At 38.3% G+C, this 24252-nt stretch overlaps 1 protein-coding gene across 6 annotated transcripts in view; it reads right to left on the reverse strand.

Annotated features, from left to right (window-relative positions):
* SOX6 (SRY-box transcription factor 6) overlaps window positions 1-24252 on the reverse strand; it is a 257801-nt gene that overhangs the window by 90064 nt on the left and 143485 nt on the right. For 4 of the 6 annotated variants that reach the window (XM_058806756.1, XM_058806754.1, XM_058806758.1 and 1 more), the window contains exon 7: window positions 4741-4864. In XM_058806756.1, coding sequence (XP_058662739.1) covers window positions 4741-4864 — 124 coding nt within the window. The remainder of the gene's footprint in view (window positions 1-4740; window positions 4865-24252) is intronic. The other 2 variants (XM_058806757.1, XM_058806755.1) reach the window with 1 other exon arrangement.

Consider the following 24252-nt stretch of genomic DNA (forward strand, 5'->3'; position numbering starts at 1 on the left):
CTGTCAATATCCAGCTGCCCGCCATCATTTCCAGCTTCTACACCAATATTTAGGACTGAGGCACATATGATTGCTACAACAAATCCCAAGGTTACAAAGTCTTTGTTCCAACCAAGTAAAACCCAACAGGGGACACTTAACAGCCTTTAACTCAGTCCTGGGGAATTTCCATTAGAAAAAGGACTCATGAAGCCATGAAAAGACACACAGGCAACCAGTACACAGTGGATTTGGTGTGTGCCTCCTGTTTTCACCTGCCAGGAGGAAGAGCAGCCTATTTCCTTACCTAAAAAAAAGAATACTTAGATATGGAAAATCTAAACCACCTGAGAACTTTAGGAAAGACTTCTGAAAGACCTATTCCAAATGGAAATTGCAATGTCAGATATCAGAGAAATCCAACACATCCAAGATTATGTGAGTTATGTGGATTAGCTACAGTAATCAAGGAGTTTAATTAGTTTGATGACAAATATTTCACAGTATTGGAATGTTCTGAAGTCCAGCCTGATGACAATAAGCCTGACAGTTTTGTTTGTCATGCTTTCCCTAATAATATTACTTTCTCTGATTTGCCCCAGTGCAATGATAAACAGAAACCAGGCCAAAATGTTGACTCTGTTTCTGCCACCAGCCTAGGAAAACAGTTTCCATTTTCACGTTGCATCGCAGCATAACAAAATATCTTGTAAATTATTTTTGTGCATAAAGTTAAATACTCTATGTGTTTAGATAGGGGCTGTTTCTTAGCTAGTCTAATCATGGGGTTTATATCATTCTTGTATGAAATATAAAAAAAAAGCTTTGAAAATACACTGCAGCATATCACTCAACAAACCTGTCTAAATTGAGTTTTACTCCACTCGATGTCTTTATTTTCAATAATCGTTTTGAGAGATACTTTCCAGATCTGGCAAAGAAATGGAACAGTACAAAATATTTGCAGGACATTTTAAAGCAAAAGTGATCAGAGATTTTGAAGTCTCATGGAGTGTCATTAAGCAACTGGCATGGACATCAGCCCTCTTACCCTCTGTTAAGAGCAAACCATAGCTCTGAGATCTGCTCTGCTTATGGTCTGGCTCCTACCTAGCACTGCTTTATATCTTTACTACATCATCCTCCTGCTTCCCTGTTCCCCCTCAGCCACAAAACTTGATTAAAGTAATATTTTAGTCACTGAAAGACTGAGGAGGGAACTGCCCTTCCTTTATCCTCCTCCTCCTCATCCTCCTCACTGTGTTGTCCCCTTGACCCAGGGCGCTGACGGGGACACAATAATCTTGTTCAAGGATACTCCAGCCCAGTAAACTTTTCTGGATGCATGTGTTTAGCTAAATGAAGGGAAAATTGCAGTGGGAGAGGAGGTATAATGGTACCCATGCTGCCCACCAGTTCCAAGCAGTAAGTGCAGTGGTCACAGTCAGAAAGCCAGCGCAGTTGCTTTGCTCTCCTCGGAATGCAAAATAATTCTATTAACTGTGTAGCATCTCTGGGCAAGTATTAGCTTCCTAACAGCTGCCACTCTCAGCTTCCCCCTGGAATCAGTGGCAGCCCCCACAACCAGGTACTCTACGAGGCTCGTCAAACGCCTGCAGGTCAATAGTCACAACAGTCATTTGAGATGCACAGCGCCCTAAAGTTTTAATTAATCCGGTATACAGTATAAATACTGAAATATGTATAAAAAATTAATTAGGTGGTCTATGCAGCTCTGATTTCTCAATTAGTACTTACCATGCCGGAAAATTATATTACATGACTTTGAGATACATAAGGAAGCATGGGACTTTGGGGATTTTTTTTCTAATGCAATTATTACTTGTCATCAGCACTTGCTAACTTTGGCCTGTTTCACCTCCTAGAGCTCCAAAATACTGTGGGGGGAGGGTTACAGCCATCTCAGTGTTATAGATTCTGCCAGGCAGAAGGAAAGTTTCTCCTGTCAGGCTTCATCACAGCTGAGTATCAGGAAATCCTTAAGTTTTCTGCTCCTAATAATTTGCTGATCTCAGAAGTTCATGAGCAGCAAGGCATGCACTGGAAGGGTCTTAAAACCTAATAAACTCTCCTCTCTTCTACAGGACCTTCAGTTGAGTGTACAAACTACTCTATTTTGCTAAAGAATACCATTTTATTTCTCCAAGGCCTAGCATTTGTGTACAAATCTGCAGCAGCACTCACTAACTGCTACCTTGGCATTGAACTAAACAGCCATGAAATTGGTTCCCAATTTAGCCCAGGAAGATATTTCTGTGTGAACATGGACACATAATCGTACCCCTGCTTGCACACCAAGGCAGGACTTCTCATCCTGGCTGTCCTGTCACAAAAACACTGCTCCAGTGCTCCCACTTTGGAGCCAGCTTATATCTAGCCTGTTTTACAGGCAAAGCAGATTAAGTGACTGTGCACACAATATTCAACATTCCTTAAATGACACAGTCAGTTTCAAACATACTTAGTCCCCACTGCTGCTGTTATTGAAATGCCTCTCACTGTATTTTCTGAATGTCAAGTAAAACTGGCAGGGTCAAAACTCAGTCTTGCCAATGTCAAAATGCAGTAAAATAGAATAGAAGCTAAACATGTAACCTAAAAGAAATTGGCAAGCATCTGAAGGGTTAATCCATCTCCTCTCTTCCCTCAGAGGCACCAGCAAGTCTAACCCGACAGTTCTGCAAGGGAAAGTTTCATTTCTCACTAAAGTAGAAGAGTACAGGTAGTAGCAGTCAAGTTCATAAATATTCCTCAGAAATGACTTTGAAGAACCCTCTCTATGAAATAGTATAGCTTAATCTCCAGTTTCATTAATTCCTTAACTACTGTGCTGAGAGTGCCAAAAATAGGAATTAATCAATACCAAGTGTAGTTACAGCATTTTTTTTTCAAAATGTGTCTCTGACAGACGCTACTGACCTGCCCAGATACCTTTGCCACACATGCAGTAGAATTAAATATATATATTAAAGATATAAATATATGAATAAAGGTATAAATTCTATCTTCTTTAAAGACAATGGTTATAATCAGATCATTGTTACTTCTGGCTTTTAACTAGCATCATCTGGAATTAAACCTCTAACACCAGCAAACAGCTTCACTGCTTTCCAAGATATCTAGGCCTAGGCTTCCTCCTGCATTTCATTCTTCTAACTTTTGTTATACATCTCTCTTTGTGCATTCTGGGAAGTAAGGAAATGCCTAAAGCTGCATCACCTCCTGTCAGGAGGCCAATGGGATCAAGTTAGATAGGTACTATGAGGAACACTATTGAACAAGTCCAGAAAATCAGTCATGCTCAGGAAAACATGCTGGTAACTCTTCTTCTTAAGTCATACTTGTACCTAGAAATCTCTGAGCCAAAATTAACACGATTGAACATAATGCCTTTCAGGGGGCAGCACAACCATCAGCTTAGTCACTAACAGTCACTACTCAGAAAGCTTCTCATATTCAAACAGAAAAAGCAAGGAAAGCATGTTCTTTCTCTTTTCTGTGAGAAATAAGATTTAATCAGGGTATTTTAGGTAATTTCCACAACTGGCAACACTTTGTCTTTGGTCCCTAACTGTAGTGAGGTAGAGATGGGTGTGCAGTTTGTAAAATCAGACAAGAACTTTGGGATTTCAAAACCTGAAAGTAAGATAGCTAGACAAAAAAATCTGTGTTTAAAGAGGAACATCTCTGGACTAAAGAGACAGAAGGGAGCAGGACAAACGGAAATACTTGCTGAAATCCTGCTTGGCTCCACTTCATCTAATACTAAGTAAACTTGCTAGAAGAGATTCTAGGTTCAACCTGGCTTTTAATTAGCATGCTGTTTACATCATCTATTATGAGGCTTTACATTGGATTTAACCCTGTTCCTGTCAGGGAACAGCAAAAGCACCACTAATATCGGTGGCAACAGGATCAATGCTTTACTTTGTACGCTTCATATTTAATGAATAAAAAAATCCCAGTTATTTATGTTTTGTAGTTATTAGTTATCAGGTTAATATGCTAAAGGCAGCTTGACAGAGAATACTATTAATGAGCGAAATAAGGTTGCAGCTTCTGGACTGAGGTCACTTACAAAGAATGTACAAATGAAAATAAGGTTGACTTTTATTTACTTAAATATCTTCCTACATTGAATTCCTTTGGCAAAGTGTCTTTAAACATTTAAAGCCCTGTTTACAAGGAGGCTCTGAAAGTAGCTTCAAACCATTATATCCCTAATTGAATTCCCCAGGAGTCCTGTAAACTCAGAGGAAAAAAAGAAAGAAATCATAACATTTGCTAAATCATCTCAAAACATATTTCACTGCAAGGTTATGTGACCTGCTACGAGTCTGAATGATGACTCGAACTGAACTACTGAAACCTTTTATGAACCGGATTGAAATAAAAAAAAAGAGCAAGAATTTTCCCACAAAACACAAATATTCTGAAGATAACAGAATTAATTAAAGACACGTAGCTTTTGTATAGGGCAGAGCAGATGCAAATTGCTAGGCAAGTTGGGCATTATATTTAAGCAAACAACTTTGTGGAAATAAACTTTAAAAAAATCATGATGTTCAATAACCAATAGTCTATCCACCTCCATAAATCCAGGACTATTTTTCCAAATGGAGTTGCAATAATATCCAGCCAGCTCTGCCTGTTGTGTATCATCTGTATGAGACAGATCACACGAGGAGTTACCATTCGTGTTTTAAAATGAGCAACAGGCTCGCATCCCCGTGAGCTTACCTGGCTTGTATGTTATTCCTGGGGGGAAGAGGAATCCCTGCTGGGCTGCAGCAGCCGCTGCCAGTGTCCGCTGGTCGTGTGGAAAAATTGGGATCATGAGCGGAGGCATGTGACCCTGAACCTGCTAAACAGAAGAGAGCCTCTGATCAGAAATAGCACAAATTTGTCTTGACAGGTATTTCGCCAGCACAGATAGTGTTCTTGCGTTCACACAGTCCCCCAGAACCTTCCCCTTAATGCAATCCCTGCCAACTTCACATTATCACATCAAAGCCCTCACAAACATTGTTTTCCCTCAGTGTCAAAGGTGCAACAGTCTCGGTGAACTGCACGTTTCCCTACTTCTTCCTGGTTCTCTATTACCTTGCTTCAGTTTCTTTTAATTAGTATTCCCTGTCCTGGCACAAGGTAAAAAGGTACAAAACATACCAAAGTTTTTATTAAAAGCAGTGTGGTATCTATTTCTATTAATTTTTCACTGGTTTTCTCATCTTTGGTCGCAGAGTGATGAGCATTTAAAAGCAGCCTAACACTGCAGTATCTACTTTGATGTTCAGATTTTAATAACCTTAGGAAAATTTTAATTCTGAGATCTTACAACATGGTTCACATAAACACCAACAGCTCAGGTATGTTATTTCAAAATCTCACCAGAGTACTAAAGAGTCTTCTAGTCAACACCACAACTCTTAAGATTTAAGGTTCCAACATCTTGGCTCCTAAACAAACTAACATGCTCTGCCACACACACCTCGCTATAAGAAATAAACTGCTTGTCTGTCTAAGTAGTTTTACAGCTTTATGTGCTATCATGTAGCTTGGTAATTATGGAGCTGCATTCAGAGACCATTTCAGAACAAAACCTACTATATCAAATTTAATTTGACCATAATAAATGTATCGAAAAACCACAAACATGCACAAAGAAAAAAATTCTTCTCCTTATACTAGCATTTTTATTCAACATATAGAGAATTATGTGATAAGCTGATGCCTGTTAAATCCATAAGGTAATTTCCCAGTTCCTTAATTTACAGTACCTGTGTTTCAGAGACAGTGGCTAGGATCTCAAAGAATTTTTATCCATCATTTCTTAACCTCAGACATACCCAAGGGTTTGACTATATATTTTCTGGTTAGCAGTTAAGCAAACCTATAATGCTTTACATATCAAAGCTAGTAAATGCAGGAAAAAAATGGGGGTTTAGGCAGAAAAAAAACCTCCCTCATTGCACCACAAATTGGTGGAATTAAATACTATTAAAAACTTAAAGTACACTTCAAGCAATTTTTTGCATTTAATTCCTAAAAAACTTTTTTGGTCAAATCCCATATGTTGACCTATGACATTGTTTAAATAGTGCCAAATTTTCTTGTCATATCCCCATTGCTTTCACAACCATTGATGCAGTGCAGAAATGCTACTGTGTGTCTCTATGAGGGTTAATTTACCAACAACTCTTCTCTTGGGAAAGCCCTAAGATGGAGGTTAATAAAGGTCAAGCAAAAAATAAACACTTTACAGTACTTTTTGAATCCATTCCTCAGGAAAATCAACTTATAATAAAAAAGTCTTTGTGCAATTACTGCTATAGCACTGGGGCGTGAAAGAAACTAGCTTTACGCAGCTATTTCTTTCATTTTAGCTGAGGTAAGCCTGGCTGTGTGTTTTAGGTTATGCATTAAACTTGGTCAGATTGGAGTTGATCCCCATGTGCCCAGAACAGGCATTCAGCTCTGATAAAATGGTGCTGGCTTTGCTGCTGGTGTTCCTATACATTGGGTTTACAGGAGCACAGCAAAGGAAAACCACACATTTTGTCTGATAGAAGCAATCGTACAGGAAGAAATTCAATGCAATACAACTTGCAAAAAATTTGCAGTAGTTCCTAAATTACATTTAATGAAATGGAGCCAAAATCATAAAAAATATACCCCACATAAAGCATTTACATGGAGCTGCAAAGGTACAAGACTCCAACATAGTCTCACAAGACGCAGCAGAGATCAGAGTGCTGTGGTTTGAGTGAAGGTGCAAACATACCCACAGCAACATTTCACTCCATTGTGTCACAAAGATAATTTGAAACATATCATAACCAAATCCTACAATGCATTCCTGTAGATTTTGATCCAGTCAGCTCTATAGATTTTGTTTAAACTCTCAAATAAAAGCACTTCTGCAAGTGTGGGGAATTACCATTTCAAGTTCTGGCTATCTGCTATTCTTCCTACTCTGAATTCAGGAGTAGGTCTTCAGTCTATATAAATCAGCATAACTTTCACTATAGGTTACATTTAGCCTGTAAGTTTGTATTTCAAATTAAGAGATTTAAACAGATTGAAAAAAGCTCATACTGAAAGGCCACCATTCCCTCCCACGGGTCTTCCCTCTGGAACATATGAAATACTATTCCTACATAAGTGTTGGTTTCACACAGAATTATTATATACATAGCTGTCCATTTTCAGCACAGGTCAACTGAAAAGCACAAATAAGCATTGAAAAGGAAGAGAATGTGAAAGTATCACTGGTCACAGAACTATTAAATACATAAAAAGAATGCAAAAAAAAAAAATCCAGTTAACTCCTTAATTTTTGACAATTTCTATTCCTGAGAGTTTTATTATTATGAAGATGATGTGTTTGACTTTACTGAGAGTGGGAGAAATTGGGAGGAGGGGTTGATCGGTGTACTTCATAAAATCGGCTACATGCCCAGAAATTTTAATTGCTGAGATGTTCCTCAGGTCTTTCTGAAAACCAAGACGGGAGCAGATGCCCAAGAAACACTCTGACTCTGTCTCTTCCCATTCGTAAAAATAGCACATTGTTGGATCGGCACTTTCCCCTTTTGTCTCCTCTGTGCTAAGTCGTTGATGATGCCATTTTTTGCCATCTGCCCCAGAGCTTCATTAAAGATACATGAATGGACTAACTGGGCTGCTATCTTGTGAGGAACAGGTGCTATTGTTTGTCCCCAAAGACTTGCACTAAAGATCTCACTCAGAATACTTGAGAAAGAGCATCTGCAGCAGTCAGTCAGAGAGTAACTTGGCAGAGCCCATGCTATGGGCTAATATGCAAACAGAGACACTCAGGGGGACTCATTTTCTCTTTCATGAAGTTTTTTTTGAGGGTGTTTTTTGGGTGGTTTTATGGGTTTGGTTGGTTTTTGTTTTTTGGAGTTTTTTTTAAAGGGTAGTAAATTTTTGATTTTGAACAATTCTGCCAGTCTGTATTTTTAGCTGAATGTACAAACCCTGGAGGAGACTGGAATATATTCTCTCCAATATTCAGTTCTGCTGCCACAAGTACATTCGACTCTTGCATAAAGCTACCTCATGAAATTAATCTTTGTTTCTATACAACAAGCTCAGGTTTAACTGTGTTAAACACAAAAATCTGCCAGGATTAGGGAACATTTTAAAGATAGTGTACCATTCCTTTAATATCCCATCACAACTCTGACGGCCCTTGGGAACTGATTACAGCACTTCCTTGCCTGAGATCTAAGTCAGGAAGCAACTTTAGAGCAAATCAGCCCTGATTAGTTCAAGAAGCAACTTCCAATTTGATTCTCCCTGAAATAATAAAAGCTGGTGGCCTGTTTGATAAACTGGGCAAATCTACACTGCTTTGTCCCACAGTTCTGTGAGTGATCATCTCAGAAGTTGGCTGAACAATCCTCCTTGTTAAAAAGTCATTGATAGTGTTCTGCATGGAAAATGTAAGGCAGAGTGCTATGTTATACAAAAATAATGCTTTGAATTAAAATGATCTGCCTCTTTTGGATAAGGAGCACAGCACATTTAGTAAGACTGAAGAGGAGGAAGAGTTTTATCTTTAAAACTCAAAGCTGCCTCTACAACAACTAACATTGCAAGTAGAGAAGTAAAGGCATTCAGAGAAAAGGGTGGCAGCACTGCAAGCAAAGAAGCAGCTCACACATTTCTGCTTAGCTGTGAGGATCACAGGTTTCAAGAGCAGAAGTAATCCCACCCTATAATGGCAGATGAATTCCTCTTCCTTTAGAAGATCAAACTTTGCAAGCTGCCTCTCTCTGTACAATCTACTTCAGTAAAGAGCAAAAGTGCCATCTTTTTGCTAGAGAGCAAACACAATCTTTATATTTTTTTGTCTCTTCTTTAAAGCTTTTTTTTTCTATTTTATTATACCCAGCACTAGTATAAAGCAGTTTGAATGGCTAAATATGCTCTAATTGCCTACAATAATCCAGCCTTATTATTTAAAATCATTGCCACCCCCTTCTTCAACCAATTAGATCGCTGGACCCTGTTCTCAAACTGTAAAAATCCTGAGATTTGCTTTGAATCTAACAGACTATTCCAGCACAAGTTAGCTGAGAAACCAATCTTTGAATTTACTGAATTGACATTTTTTCTATAGCAATGAACAGAACCTTTTGTTCATGTGATGTTGCAGCCACAGTGAGAACTTGTTGACAGGGAGGTTTAGACTTCTAATCGTTTAAATTTTAATTTCTATCTAAAGCTTCTTAAATTCTTGAGTAATTGGTACACCCGGACTACAACCTTAAGCTAAGCTCTCACAGAGCTTTGAATTTCCATAGTCAAAAAGTGTCGGAAATTTTCTAGTATCTCATTTAGAAACTACAGTGTAATAGATTTCCAGGTAGTGGCAGTATATCAAGTAAGGATGTGCATTTTCAGACTGCTCAAAATGTTCATATGATAGAACATAGTGGCCATAACTGATAGCTCAACAGGTTATATTTTAGGTTGATTCATTTTAAAATAAGTCTTAATGGCATTGAAAGAAGTGTTTGTGCTCCCAGAACTATTAGTGCAAGATTTTAAATATCCTGTATATGATATGTGTTTACCTCAGCTGCATTTTAAATAGTCTCTATGCAATACATGGCACTGCTACTTTTATATCACTGTCAGATTTTTATTTATTTCAATAACCAGTGTTGGGCTTTGTTGTTTTTTGGAAGAGAAGAAATATTAGAAGTTTTGGTAATTTAAGTTTCATTTTGGGGGGTGCTGCAGGAACACAAACATGTTGCATAATGAAGTAGGTACTTCTTTTATGAAAACTTAATAAGTGAAAGTCAGAGGGACTGTGTAAATGTTAAAAGCAGCTACATGCTAAGATTTCTGCAGGTTTGAGTTTAAATCTGCTCCCCAACTCTGCCAATATTGTAATGAACTCATGCCGTCGCTGACCCTTTTCATGGTCCCAGAAATAATCTGTTTAGAAAAAGTGCAGAGGAATCATACAATAAAAAAAATATTTTTTGGAAATGTCTTTGGCTGCAGTTGAATGGTGTGACTGTTAATTTGTGCTGCTCTGGTGAAGCAAAGGACCACAAGGCTGGGTTAGCTGTCCAGTTCAGTAATGAAGGACCTGGCTACTTTGTGTGCAAGTGTGGCTGAGCCTTTTGCTCTCAGAAGTGTAACTGATAAACTCCCCAGGCTCATTTGGCTAAATGGCCATCAATGCCCAACATCCCCTGATGCAAAGGTAATAAGTGAGGGTGGACCCAAACACTCAAGTGAGACATCTCCTCTAGGGAACAATCCCAGGGAAGCACCTGTGATTTGGCAGGAGGAGGAAAAAGAAGCTCCAGAAGACCCAAAGTGACCCCCCAGTCACTCTGTCATAGCTGGGACACTGAAAATCATGTCAATCCCACATTGAGAATTATTCAGAGACTTCTTTCTGCTCCTGCTAGCAATACAGAACCACTGGAGATCTATCTGTATAGGGGGGTGTATATTATGTTCTAATTTATCTGCCATCTAATTATCTACAGTCTAATTGAAAAATGTTTCCTCTCAGTGAAAGTACATGAGCCACAAAGAAAATGTCTGCCAATAGGATCCCAGGGGAAGTGTTGGCAAATAAACTGTAAAAATGATACCATAGACTTGCAAAGTGAGAACATTTCAGACTGGAAATACTATGGAAAAAATATGTGGCCCACTATTGAATTTGTAAAGGGATTGTAACTGCTATTTTCCTTCTTTTCCCCTATCATTTTTTCCATTTGTCCAATGCATCAGCATGATTTGGAGATTTAAGTCTACTGCAGTGGCCACAACATTAATGTGAAAATTGCAACCATGATCATACAGCAAAACAGAGCATCCTTATTTTTTAATATGTTTTTTCTCACCACTTTGAAACTTGAAATTAAATAAACTTAAATTCCATCTACTTGGGAAATCAAGAAGGAAGCTACAGAAAAATCCTGACAACATCACTGAAAACTGAACAGTTTCAAACACTAGATAGCATTTCATTTCTATTAGCTTCTCGTTACGTTGCCCTGTTTTTATCTAGCTCCTTAACTATCTGGAAATATAGAATTCAACTTAGGATGATCTCATGGAGTTAGGAGTATGATAAATGGTAATTAAATCTATTTAAATTGTCTGTATTTTAAGAAACTCTCACTAGGAGGGATGGAGAACATCTCTGCTATAGAGAAATAAATAAAACATGTTATGCAAAAGTGAATTTATGGTTCATTTGGAATTAGAGATCTACCACCTTTTCAATCCATACAAATGCATAATCTTGTCAATTAAATATTATTGTTAAGGTCTAGTAGTATGTTAAAATCACTTTAAAGTGCAACTAAGGAAAATTCATGTGTGTTTATTACTCCTTAAGGGTCTATTAGTGGGTATTTTATTCAGATTTGTGTTGTAAAATCTGCATAAACTCAGCATATTGTTATCCCCATGTGTGCATTTGTTTGGTTAAAGCATAACAGCAAATCTCTATTACTGCAACTTCTGGAAAAGTCAAGAGAACTAAAACAGTCCTAATTTTAATCAGATACAAACAGTTATCTCTACAGAAGTGAAGAGTTGACTATTATGCAAATTGTCACAGTTAGTGGTCACCAAGCCATCACAGAAGACTGAGCAAGTCAATTATTTCAGATATTTCCAAAGACTAGTGAAGATGTATGTTTCTCATTTGCACCTTGTCTTATTCACGCCAAAATAAGAAAAATATTGCAGCCTAATGATACTTGTTGATATTTTTATACAGGAAAGCTCCATTACTTCAGTTCAAGTCTAAATATAAATTATGTTAGAAATCCCTTATTAGCTATGTTTTAATGGTGATATCAAAATATGCAAGATTTTTGGAGTACACTGACATTTTCTGTTGGTGGAAATGTTTAGAGCAGAAGATGCTTTAAAATTTGTGTATGATATTGCTACTTTCGAGCAGAGTTTCTCCCCATACATCTTTTCAAAACAGAATTCTTCTTTTTGAATCATCACTAGTTATTAACATGAAACTAATTCCCTCAATGTATGGCATAAAAAAATCATGTCAGACCACAAAACTGATGGTTACTAAAGGAATTACTGTCGTTCACTTTAAAGAGAATGTCCAGCAGAAGTAGGAAAACAAACAAAAAAAAATCTTTCAATGACTCTGATAAAAAGTCCTTTTGCACTGTAGAGGTAAAAAAAAGTGCAACAAAATAGAACATATTTAAACAAATACAGAATATATTGGACTACATACGGACTATGACACACTTTACAAGTATTAATTAATTCAAGCTCAAAGACTCATTCAGAAGAGGGTGTTACAGCCACAGTTTACACAGGAGGACCCTCAAAGAGGCCTGGGTTTCTTTTCCAGTGGCAGAAATGGTGATGCGTGGCGGATAGGAACCCATTCCCTTGTAATCTGCTGCTTGCAAACCTTTCCATCTCACCCCACAGCTGTACCAAGAGCCACCCGAGGTGCAGAGCTAGGGCTGAGGAGGAACATGGAAAAGCAGGAGGCAATTTTGAGCTGGTCCACGTCAGCACTGCAGAGTTTAGCCCTCCAACACTTCCATAATAGCAGGATACAAGGGTGGAGGTGAGGCACAGGTGCAAAAAGGGGATACTTTTCCCATTCCACCCAGTCCTCTGGTTAATTCCTACTGGTATTTATAATAAAGAAGAATAAATTCAAAGAGAAGGAGAGGCAAGTGTTGCTATTTTTCCTCAAGCCTAAATGCATAATATTCAAGAGACTAGGTCAAAGGAGTTACTCACATCCAGGGAGAATATTCCTGCTCCTGTATATTTTTGAAAGCTATTTAATGCAGAATAGTAACCTAGATAACTTCCAGAAATCATATGATGTTTATGGAGTGTTTAGATCGAAACACAAAGGGTTATCAAAGGCAATTATGTGGAGAACTAGCTTAATGCAGCAAACTCCTGTGTCTAGAGATCAAAGTCAAATCAGAATACTGATTGCATGCAAAAATTAATTTGTTCCATCTCTTCCTAGGATTCCTCAGATTTTGGCATGATCTGACCGTCTTTACTCAGAAAAGGATCCAAGGAGCTGGCGTGTTTACACAGTATGACTGAGGTGATTGCCACCGCTGGTACATGGTAATTATTGCAAATTTGGGAGCAAGCACCGGAGTTTGTAAACTTCCAGTGACATCCATACAGCCTGCGAGCTTCCTACACAAACTGTCTCACTCCAGTGCATTTTATGGAGTAAAATGCTTCTACAGCATTTACAGTTAATCTACAAAGCATTGCGAAAGAACAGAATCATTAGAAAGGTAAAACAAACCAGGAAATCTTGACAATTTCTGGGTATTTCCCATCCAACTTTAGGTATTAAAACCCCAGCAACATCCATGGCTCGGATACAAAACCACACTGCCGCGCTGCCTTTTCGGCAGAAGAGGATCCAGGCGCTCCAGCAGGAACGCCAACCTTGCATTTTCTGCCTTTCCCCGATTTGTCACAACCCCCAAGGGGCGCTTTGGGCCGGCGGGCACGGAGCAGGTCCGGCGGCAGCGGGGCCGGAGCCCGGGCAGGCCGCAGCCGGGCCCGGTGTCGGTGCCGCCGCAGCCGGGCCGGGCCGGGCCGGAGCCACCGCAGCCGGGCCGGTGTCGGTGCCGGTGCCGCCGCAGCCAGGCCGGGCCGGTGTCGGTGCCGGTGCCGCCGCAGCGCTCGGCACAGCCGCGGCTCCTCCGCCCGCCGGGACGGGGCCGAGAGCGCGGGCTGCGAGCCCCATAACAATGGCCCTTTGTCCAGCTGTGGCCGCTTCCCCCTCCGCAGCCAGGCCTTATCTGCTCAGGAAATGCCTGCTTTAACTGACAGGTAGGAGATTAAATCTACAGCTGCCGAAACACAATCTCCGCTCTGTTAGATAGGCTTTCATTGAAACGCGCTACAAACACATAATTTGTTTATGTTGTACCAGCAATCTTTGACAAAGCAGACTGTCTAGCTGAGACAAATGTGGTTAAACCCATTTATTGTATTATTTCTGCTACACAGAACAAGCTCTTAAAACGTAGAAACTACACAAGGCACAAAGCTCTAGCTGTCTCAAGAAATCAAGAATAGATGACTTCTTGTTACACTAACCCCCTTTACACAGCATAGCATGTGCCCTCCTGGAAAACATCCACTGTGATTTCTTTCTTTCTTTTTTTTTTTTTTTTTTTTCACTCTCCCCGCCACACCAACCCCCTCGCCCCTCCTTTTTTCTTTTTTTTTTTTTTTTTCCTTTTAAAGGGGATGGTTCAATGATGTTTATGTTTCCAGGTTTTAAAGTTTCTTTTGTTTTCTCTAGCATCAATAGCTATAAAACAACTAAGTCAGTCAAAGGATGCCTTTAGTTTTAAGAAACAAGGGGATATTTTTGAGAGAGTACTTCTCAAAGAAAGAATCATTTTCCAGACACACTGTCTGGTCTTCCTGACTTAATGCATGCTCAAACCGAAGTTTTGCCTGACTAATGAATGCCGGACTGACACCCCCCACCCCTTCTCTCTCTGTTTTTTAATCATCAATCACCTATTTCTCAAAACATTACTTCATTTTTGTTACACCTTCTGCCTTATTTTAAAATAATATTGCTGGCTGTTTATTTCAAATGAAAGGCACGGGGAACTGATGAATTAAGTGTTTATAAATCTGAGTTTTCAGATTGAAAACAACCTTTTCCATAATGCAAAGGCTTTATAAGTAAAACCTGTCCTTTAGCCTGAGTTTCTTCTGGCCATATATTACTCCCAGTAAACTCTGCTACAAGAACCAAATGAGTTCTATATACTGAATATGAGAAGGGCAATGTTTGAGGAGGAGAGCCTCAGAAATTTACTCCAGTAGAGCAGGACTCCCAAGAACACTGTGGCCCATAGCATTCTTGTCTTTATGTATTTAAGACTCCATTCTCTGCTGATCTGCATGTGCACCTCCAGTTAATGTTACTGGGAGTTGTGTGCACACACAGATGTGCTCAGCACTGGCATGTTCAAACATCCCTTCACTCTACTGAAATTTAATAAATGAGCTTCCCCAGTGTTATTAATACAGATGCTCATGTAAACCACTGAATTGTTGCTCTAATGGTTAATCATAATTAAAATGAAAAGAAATAGGAAGAGTAGTCAACATCTTAGTGTTTGATCGTTCACATTACTTCTATAACCCTCCCGCCTCTCCTGGGGCATTCTCTTCCATATACCCTTTTGCAGCATGTTGGTTTCCATATTATTTTATTTAACCTTAATCACAGCATTCATCTCTGGCTTTGAGAGGAAGCTGTAACAGAACTACCCTACGAGCTGCCACTCAGAGCATTCAGTTTGGCATAAAATTAAAAAAGTATGCAATAAACTGGCTGAATCCATAGGGAATCCCTCAAACAGCATGGATAATGAGGGGAATCCATAACAGACATAAACAAACCCAGAAAGATGTCTGGGGCCAACATCATTATGTAAGATATATGCCCAAGATATATGGGCATACGTTTGAATGTTCAAACTAAGCCTGTATTAGATTGATTGAATCTCAGCATGGGGTTCAGTTAATAAACAAACCTTGCCTTCAGAAAATATTTGGAGCTGAAATCATGTATTATAGCCAGGCACCTACTACATGTGGCACTAAGATGCCCTCCTACCTTAAAGCTTTGTTAAAACAGGATGGTAAAGGAAATTAGAAATCCATACTACCAGAGGAACAGATACAATTTTCAGGTTAAGTGGCACCACTCTAAGGCAGTTGTTATCCACAGACTGTATTTCAGTCTATGCACCAGGGGCATATGAATAGAATTCACATTAAAAATTAGAGACCGTTTTGAATCTTTGGGCTTTGATTCACACTTCCCATGTTTTTTAAACATGTTACTCATATTCTCATAAAGGATACAACAATAATGCTAGCAAATCTTTCTGGTAATTATTAATTTCACTGTAGAATAGCTTTTTTGCTATGCTTGGCTTGTTAAAAAAATGCATTTCGCTCACCTCAGGGTACACCATTAGCTTGCATATTTGCTCTTTTCCTTTTTTTGCAGGTTTTGTTTAAATATTCTTCTTAAACCTGTATATTAATCACTGCTCAGAGGGTGAAAGAATTTGCAGGAGCAGCTGAAGTGCTACTTTTTTCACAAAGTAGGAACTAGTTAGTGCTGACACTTTTGATTAATTGTAAGATGAATGAAAGAGATAAAGAAAAAAAAATTAGGAGTAAGGATGAGGGCTAACTTGGTGGTAGAGAGTCCAACAGATCAGTCTAACTTAATAAAATCTTGCCAAGTTGTGAGCTGCAATGTCATGTCCTAGTGACAGCCACATCAGAAAGTTACCCCTGTCATAATTTTGGTCATTGGGTCGGGTTATCAGGAAGAAGGAGAAAGATTTCTACAAAAATGCCCTTCCAAACAGGCTTCCAAAATCTGAGCAGAAGACAAAAAGCTTCTTTCAATAGCTCAGTTCCAGTTCTTACATCTGTGTTTACCTGTAAGCTACAATGCTCCGTTTTGAAGCACAGTATTTTGGTGTTCCTACACAGGAAACAACTGCAAAATATTTCAGAGTGTGTACCTGTAGCACCCTAGTTCTCCAGCACCAGGTCCACATGTCAACAATGTTTAAGTACACAGATGATGACTTTAGGGAAATTTGTTTTCTCCTAAAAAGTGGATGGTGGAAGTTTGTGGGTAGTACTTGCCATGATAAAGTCACACATCTTAACAAGAAGCAGCTTTCCTATTAGAACTTTTTTTGATAAAAGTTAATATCAATTTCTCTACATTTATAAATTTATAAGTGTGCAGCTATGTTTATGTATTTCATGTTACAAATATAAAAGCATATTCTACATAAACACTGATACATATAGAATAGACAGATCTGTACGTATATCTATAACACATTTCTATACATAGATTTTTTACAAATAATCTTAACTATGCATGCATTTGAAAAAAAAAAAAATATATATATATGTGTAGAACATGCTTTCCTCTTGTTTCCCAAATCCCTGACTCAGAATTTCTCTGTTCTTAGATCCATCCATTTACACAATTCCCTTGCTGTACTCCTGGATAGTCTCCATTTAAATTACTTCCTGGGACACATAAAACCTGTGTTTCTGCAATGCTTCTTCTGGCCAGACCACCTTTATCAGGAGTTGTACTTTGAGCATGATACATTTAACAGGTTTGCTGCTGAGTGAAGAAGTCTGCAAGGCAGCTGGGCTAATCATGGTCACTTGAGTAACAAATATAAAATGTTTTTTAAATCACTCTATCACTCACATCTATTATTGCTGGATTTCTCTCTGTCTCTTCTATTTATCAAATAATTTTTTCTCCTTCCTTTATTCTCTTCATTCCTCACCTTTAGTCTCTTTACAAAACTCTTAGCATTAACTCTCACTTTGTCTCTTTTGGGGTGTAGGTTTTCTTGTATGCAAGGTAGCTATCCAGCAGTAAATTCTCCTTTTTAGGTAACTGATAGCAAGAAAGTGATGCCCAAAAGTTGTCAATAAAATTCCATTACAAGGAAGGAGACCATAGTGAAGTACATTCGGCTTTCTTGTCTTTAGGGGGTCATTGTCACAAATTCAAGAAAAGCTTAGACATAAAAGCAGCACCACATCAAGGAAATGAGGACACCTACAAACATCTGGTTTTTAAGATAGACACATGCAGCTGAAACAAATTAAAATTGTGATTTTCTAAAAGCTTCCTACTGCACTCAAGTGTCTTCAGAGTAAACAATTCTCTTACCCAAACTCCCTGTTTTGTTAGTCCATGATTTTCTCCACAATGTTTTCAGGTAAATAAGACTGTTCAGCATGCAATTTTTTCTTTCAGTTTAGGCACCCCTTTTAAAATACTTTTTAGGTTGTTGGGGATTGGATTTTTTTTTCCTTTTCTCATTATAAATTAAACTCCATAAGTGGTGCAGAAGATAGTACAAGAAAATAGGATACCAATAAAGAGTTTCTGAGGTGTGGGGGCAAATAGGCTGAACAGGATTAATGTGAGATGCCCGGACCAGCTAATCCATGTGCTTATTTTTGACCACACTGGTATTGCATTTTTAAGGGACATGAAGAGGAGAGGTGTAATAATGCATTTTAAGAAAAACAGAGGAAGAGGTTTCGCTTACTGTTGGTCAGTAATACATAGAAATTATTTAATGCTTAGACCCAGAAATGCCCATCCATGCTTTTTAGAATAGATCAGATGTCTCTGTGATGTTACTGCTGTCTGTCTCTTTATTTTGCAGCTGAACAGGGCAATAGAGCAACACCAGCTGCACTTTCACCCCTACCTGCATCCCTGGTATTGCTGCCCCACAGGTGCCTGCTGCAGTGGGACTGTCCTGCCTGCAGCTGTGTTACAAACAGCAGTACAAACCCAGCTCATCTCAGCATTCATATTGTACTTTCTCAGAGTACATCTCCATTCTCCCTCCTGCAAGCCCGGACCATGTTCAAATCTCTCTTTCGTTTTCCATGCTCACTGTCTGACTGGCTTTTGCTGTTACTACTCACTGCTATAACCTCTGTGCTATGCATAATAAAAATCTTTCCCATCTGAGTTGTCTGCCATGGTTACTGGAAATCTGCTGTATGTAGCATTCCCAAGAGCAGGAAAGGAAGGTACCTTAACTGCAATTGGATAAATATCACCTTTTCTTTAAAAGGAACGTTTACCCTCACTGAAACCACATCTAATGGTGGCTGCTAAGCTACCCCCACATCTGCAATAGGATTCCTGTTAATTTGCATTTTACTTATTCTGGTGTTGACATAAGAATTGGAGTATATGCTTCTTTTCATTTTTCATCCTTTGCATTAAGAAAAAAAAAAAAATCATTTCCCTAATATTTCACAAAACTTCACCAGAAAATATAGCTAGGGTAAAAACTATCTGATCCCTGCCTCCTTATGATGCTTTTTAACTGAGTTTGCATGTTAATTTATTGCATGCTTTGTTTGTAAATGTGCTTCTGAAATAAATGAAGCATTTACAAATATGATTAATCTACAGATTCAGAAGCACGCAATAAAGAAACAAATTGCTGAGTGCCCTTGTCCTTTTACACAGAAGCTAAAACACAACTTTCAAATGTCTAAGACTGCCTAGCTCTATTTTTTCTTTCAATAAAGTTGTTTAAAATGGATGTTTTCAGCAACCAAATTTTTACTAAGTTTCTGGTTCCAGTTTCATTTATACTAGTGTAAGTCAGAAGCAACTGCAACATATGCTGTAAACCAACACCAGTGTAAACACTGTGTAGATGAGGTCAAAATAAGGCTGTTATTGTATAACTTTTAAAGTGCTCATGTAGATTAATATTCTCACCCCTTAACAGCTTTAGACACATCAACATGAACACAGAAATGCAACAAGTTGAAAATTCAAAGTACATTTACTAGTGTATTTTATGCCACTCACATTTTCAGTCAGACCACCCAGAGCAAAGAAAAGAAAAAGCCACAACAAAAAAAGCCCTCTGCATTGTTTGCAATAATATGGAAGGAAATTGAGTGTATATTCTCTTCTTCCTGTATTTTCCAGCTAGATTAAGCTGTTGTCTTCACAATTGCCTCCCAGCTGCTGTGACTTGTGAAAACAACAGACCCTGCTCTGTTGTCTGCAGAAAGCCTGGATTGTTATGAGTAACTTTATTGCAGGCACATGAGTGTGTTAAGACTTTAAAACACGCTCAAATGTCATGTGCACACCCAGTGACGGGCAAGAATAATTATGAAAAAACAAGAATTCTATGTCTACGAAACAGTGTCAGACAAAATGGGCCATTCATTGTGTTCCTTTGGGAATGCTTGGACTCTCCAGCCAGAAAACAAAAAAGGCACTTTTTTCCTGCCGTAGGCTGAATACTTAGCTTTGCCATCTGAGCCCTAAGAAAACATGGGCCCCCTCTCTAACTACTGGCTGGCCCGCACACAGTAAAAAGTATTAATGTCCCCCTTTTTTCCAGCAGTTCCCTCTGTGTAGGCTGCGGCCAATGTAAAGTCAATGCAAAGACAAAACAGTTTGCCTAACATTAGTAAAAAAAACATAACTCTTGTGCAGTCTGAAAATCCCTCTGACACACAGAGGTTTTATTCTGAAGCATATCCCCTCTGTCCTTGTGGGCGAGTTACCGTAGCTACTGTTAATGCTTTTAGCAGGTAATAACTGCTGCCTGCTGCTCCCCTTCGAGCTTCCCAGAAGTCTGGGGGTGAATCAGGTTGTGCACAATTGTTAAAGGTTATTATCTAATTGCCCCATTTGCTACTGTCCGTTTTCATAGTTGGTGTCTTCCCAAACAGAATCTGTCTGTCCCTGAAAGGATTCTTACAAATGGAAACGTAACATGGCTTAGCTCAGCATCTGATCATTTTGATACCAGTTTTTTTTCCTCACAGGTGGACTAACTCCAGTCTCATCTTAAAAGTGACAAATTACAAGAAAATTAAACACTTTTTTTCATACTTCTAATAATATTTTCTATGTCAGACACCATTTGTCTAATGTACATTTTTAAGCTAAGAAATCACATTTGTCCCTATTTCTTGATCCAGCATCTATTCAGCATATTCAGCTAAATGTTTGTACCTCTTTAAATGAGGTGACCGTACCAATTCAGTATTAAACTGGAGCAATGTTTCACAGAAATAGAAACGACACACAGTAACTTGGAAAATCCTTGTGTGCTACCCATAAAAAGACAAGAATTATTTCTTATGAATTTGGCCCGGTGTCTGAATATGGATTTGCAGGTTATTATTTAAGACATTTTACCTTGCCGTGCTCAAAGCAGGCCAGGAAATGAGAAAACAATGGAATTGTAATTCTGAAGGGCTCTAGTGCATCTGTATGTTCATAAGGACTGACAGAAGGAAAAAGGAAGGGCAAACTGTAACTCCCACAATTTTCTGGGTTGTTATTTTCTTCACTAAACCCTCTTACTCTACTTAGATAACATAAGTAGATTACATCTACAGTATTAAATGGGTTTTGAAAGGATATAGTGCTTTAACATTAAATTCTTCCCTTCTTCAGGGCATGAACTGTCCTTCCTTATTTGTACACTGTGTAAGCAGCACCTACCAGAATATGACAGTGATCCTGACTGGGGTCTCTGCAACTGTGCAAATATTAGTACTTGTAATATTATAATAGGAGGCCATTATGGTTAATATTGTGTCATGCCAAGATATCCCAGGGGGACACATCAAAGATGAATGTGCACAGGTAAATTGTCTTGTCCTTTTCTAGAATCTAAAAGAGAAAGGTTTCAGACCCCTTCTTGTCACTTCTAATATGAAAGTACAGGCTTAGCCTCAAACATGTACTTAAATCAGAAACATACAGTACTATGAAATGAACCATCAGGCCATCCATGAATTTGTTTTAACAATCCAACAACATCACCATTTCTCATTCATCCACTTAGCTTAATTTTCCTACCATCACTTTCATTGCTGAGGTTGTCTCTATTAAGCCATTTTTTGTGCATCATTAACTTTTAACCAGGCATCGATAGCTTTATTGTTTAAATTGCGTATGACTTTATTTAACGTCAGCATTTCTTCTGGCTCCTGACATGAAGTCACATTTTATAACTAATTAAATTGATCCCTGGGAAGCAGAAGCCACTAAACGGAATTATTCGTACCCAAGTGTCAATATATTAAATCAAAGGGCTAATGAGTTGGGTCACTGCTTCTTTTATCTGAAAGCTGCTGCAGAATAGAATTCATACCAACCTCTACCTTCTGCTTTAACAATCAATTTTATTTAAACCAAAGGTAACTAATTAATAAATTTTGGTATAACTGTAAATAATACATTTAAGCTTGTTTTTACCACTTGTGAACATGTTAAGGTCACTCTTCTAGGCAGAAAAAATGCTTTGTTGATATAAACTGTCTAAAAGCATATCTTTTGAACTCCCCATGTGTAAAGAACATTACTTCTAGGTCAGAGGAAGCTTCCAAATTGACTTAAAAGGTGTTTTGTAAGTAAACAGTTTTGAGAACTTTTCAGTTTTCAGCCATTTCTATTATAGGCGTAAATCAAGATGAAAATTTGCCTCTTGGAACTGACAATACTGCCTAACGAAAGTCATTAAGAAATGACTAAATTTGTCATGTCAGCTTTTCCTATAGCTCTTGCAGCTGCTGAGTAATATTTTGGATGCTTTCACTATTTACATCTGGACACTACTTTTAAAATTCATCACCTAATAATTCATACCACTCACAGATTTAGTCATAGTTCAGCTTTCTTTGACAAAAGGCTTGTAAATGGTTCAAGAGAGCTATCTTTACTGAAGTTGTCTTCAACTAATCTGTTTATGTCCAGACTGTTTAAAAAGACATTGTGAAAATCTCCCATGCCTCAAAACCACATTTCAGTGTCTATTTGTTTTGCTTGAGAACCAATCAACTTCTCTTATTTTATAACCTTTGGAGAGCTCACCTGTATGGAAGCAGCAAGTGCACTTTTACACTAACTAATGTTTATAGCTTGAAGTATTAGGCTTGAAGTTAAAGAGCATTAAAAAAAAAAAAATCAAACAAAACCAGGTTGGATGCCATTGCCATATTTGTTTGAGTGGGGAGCAAAGATAGGTGAAAATACACCTTCCTTTAGCAGCCTAAACAACTAAACTTTTGATACAGCTTGCCATATGCAAGGAGATCAGAAATTGGGGTGAAATAAGACTTTCAGTCATTCATTCATCCTCTACCCCACAGCAAATAGGACCCTGGAAGGAATGTGGCTGAGGCACCACCAGCTCCCCTAATCTACATCTATGGCTGCACCCCCCACACAAAACAAACAAAGAAATTATAAACTGGTTTCAAAGAAATACCTGAGCAACCATTGAAAGCAAGGCTGGGATTGTTCACTTGAAACTAATGGTTATTTTAACACATAATGGTGAATTAAAAATAGGATGGCAGCAACGTCCTCCTAAAGCTCGGTTTGTTGTTTCACCACTAAGATCAAATGCAACACAAGGAACACCACAGATCTTTTTTAAAAAATGCATGTTCTTGTACCCACACATCATTTGCTTTCTCAAACAGTAAATTAGGGGTTTTCGGCCGGCACAGTGGTTGCCTTATAAAACAACTTTAAATAGTCACTTTTATCCATTTATAAATGGATATACTTTGGAGGGTCAAGTATGTGCTGTTGTTTCACACCACAAATGTTTTCTTTCGTTTCCAATGGTTAAATGTCATGAGAGCGCTTGACCCCACTACAGAGCATCATTCAGCATCTGGGGGAAACCACAAATATGGCTGTACCTGTGGCTGGCATGAGATCATTTAAAAATAAAAGATCATTTCAAGAGTGGATTCTGTAATAGTGAGACATTTGCACCTACAAATATTTATTAAATATGGACTGCTTTAATATATATATTCTGTAGTCTTTATGCTTCTCCAGTGTAAGGGGTTTTTTCATCAAACATTTGGAGCTATAGCAACTCTGTATCATAGTTAGATTAATGGGCTACCATGAATGGTCATTGAACATACATAAAATTTTCTTTTTTTTTTTTCCCACTTAGGTGGCTCAGGAAAAAAAAAATTTTCGATAAAACTGGGCAAGTTCTACACAAGTATTTCATGTCTTTGGTAGAAATAAAGAGTAATACCTTTAAGGAAAGACTGAAAACACAATGGTGCTACAACTCCATCAGCCACAGTTTCTGTGCAAAGCACAGAGGGAGTTTCATGTAAAGAATGTTTCAGAATTGGGTTACAGACTTATGTTGTTGCTGGAATTCACAGAAAACAAATTGCAGGCATGATGCTGGAGATGCACTGGAAATAAGTCTTTAAGACAGCCAAATCTGTTCCTAGTACTCCAAAAATCAAGTTGTAACTGCTGCACCAGCAGCATTTAAAAATGGAACAACAGTGTTGAAAGAAAAAGAAAAGTTTGATTCAGAAAGGTTCAAATTCTCATCAGTTACAATGGCAACAACTGCTGGCAAAACATGTGGGTAATGGAGGAGAAGAAGGAGAAGTAAGCATTGTTTTCCCAAAGTAAAATGGTTCACTGCTCATCACCCAGTTAATGTTGTTCAAGCAATACTGTAGTTAAATCACAGAGAAATCTGTTTCTTCAACTAAGCTACCTAGCAAAGATCCTGATGATATATTTGAGGTTCAGTTCTGCCC

Source organism: Ammospiza caudacuta, chromosome 6 (assembly GCF_027887145.1).
Source record: "Ammospiza caudacuta isolate bAmmCau1 chromosome 6, bAmmCau1.pri, whole genome shotgun sequence".
Classification (NCBI taxonomy): domain Eukaryota; kingdom Metazoa; phylum Chordata; class Aves; order Passeriformes; family Passerellidae; genus Ammospiza; species Ammospiza caudacuta.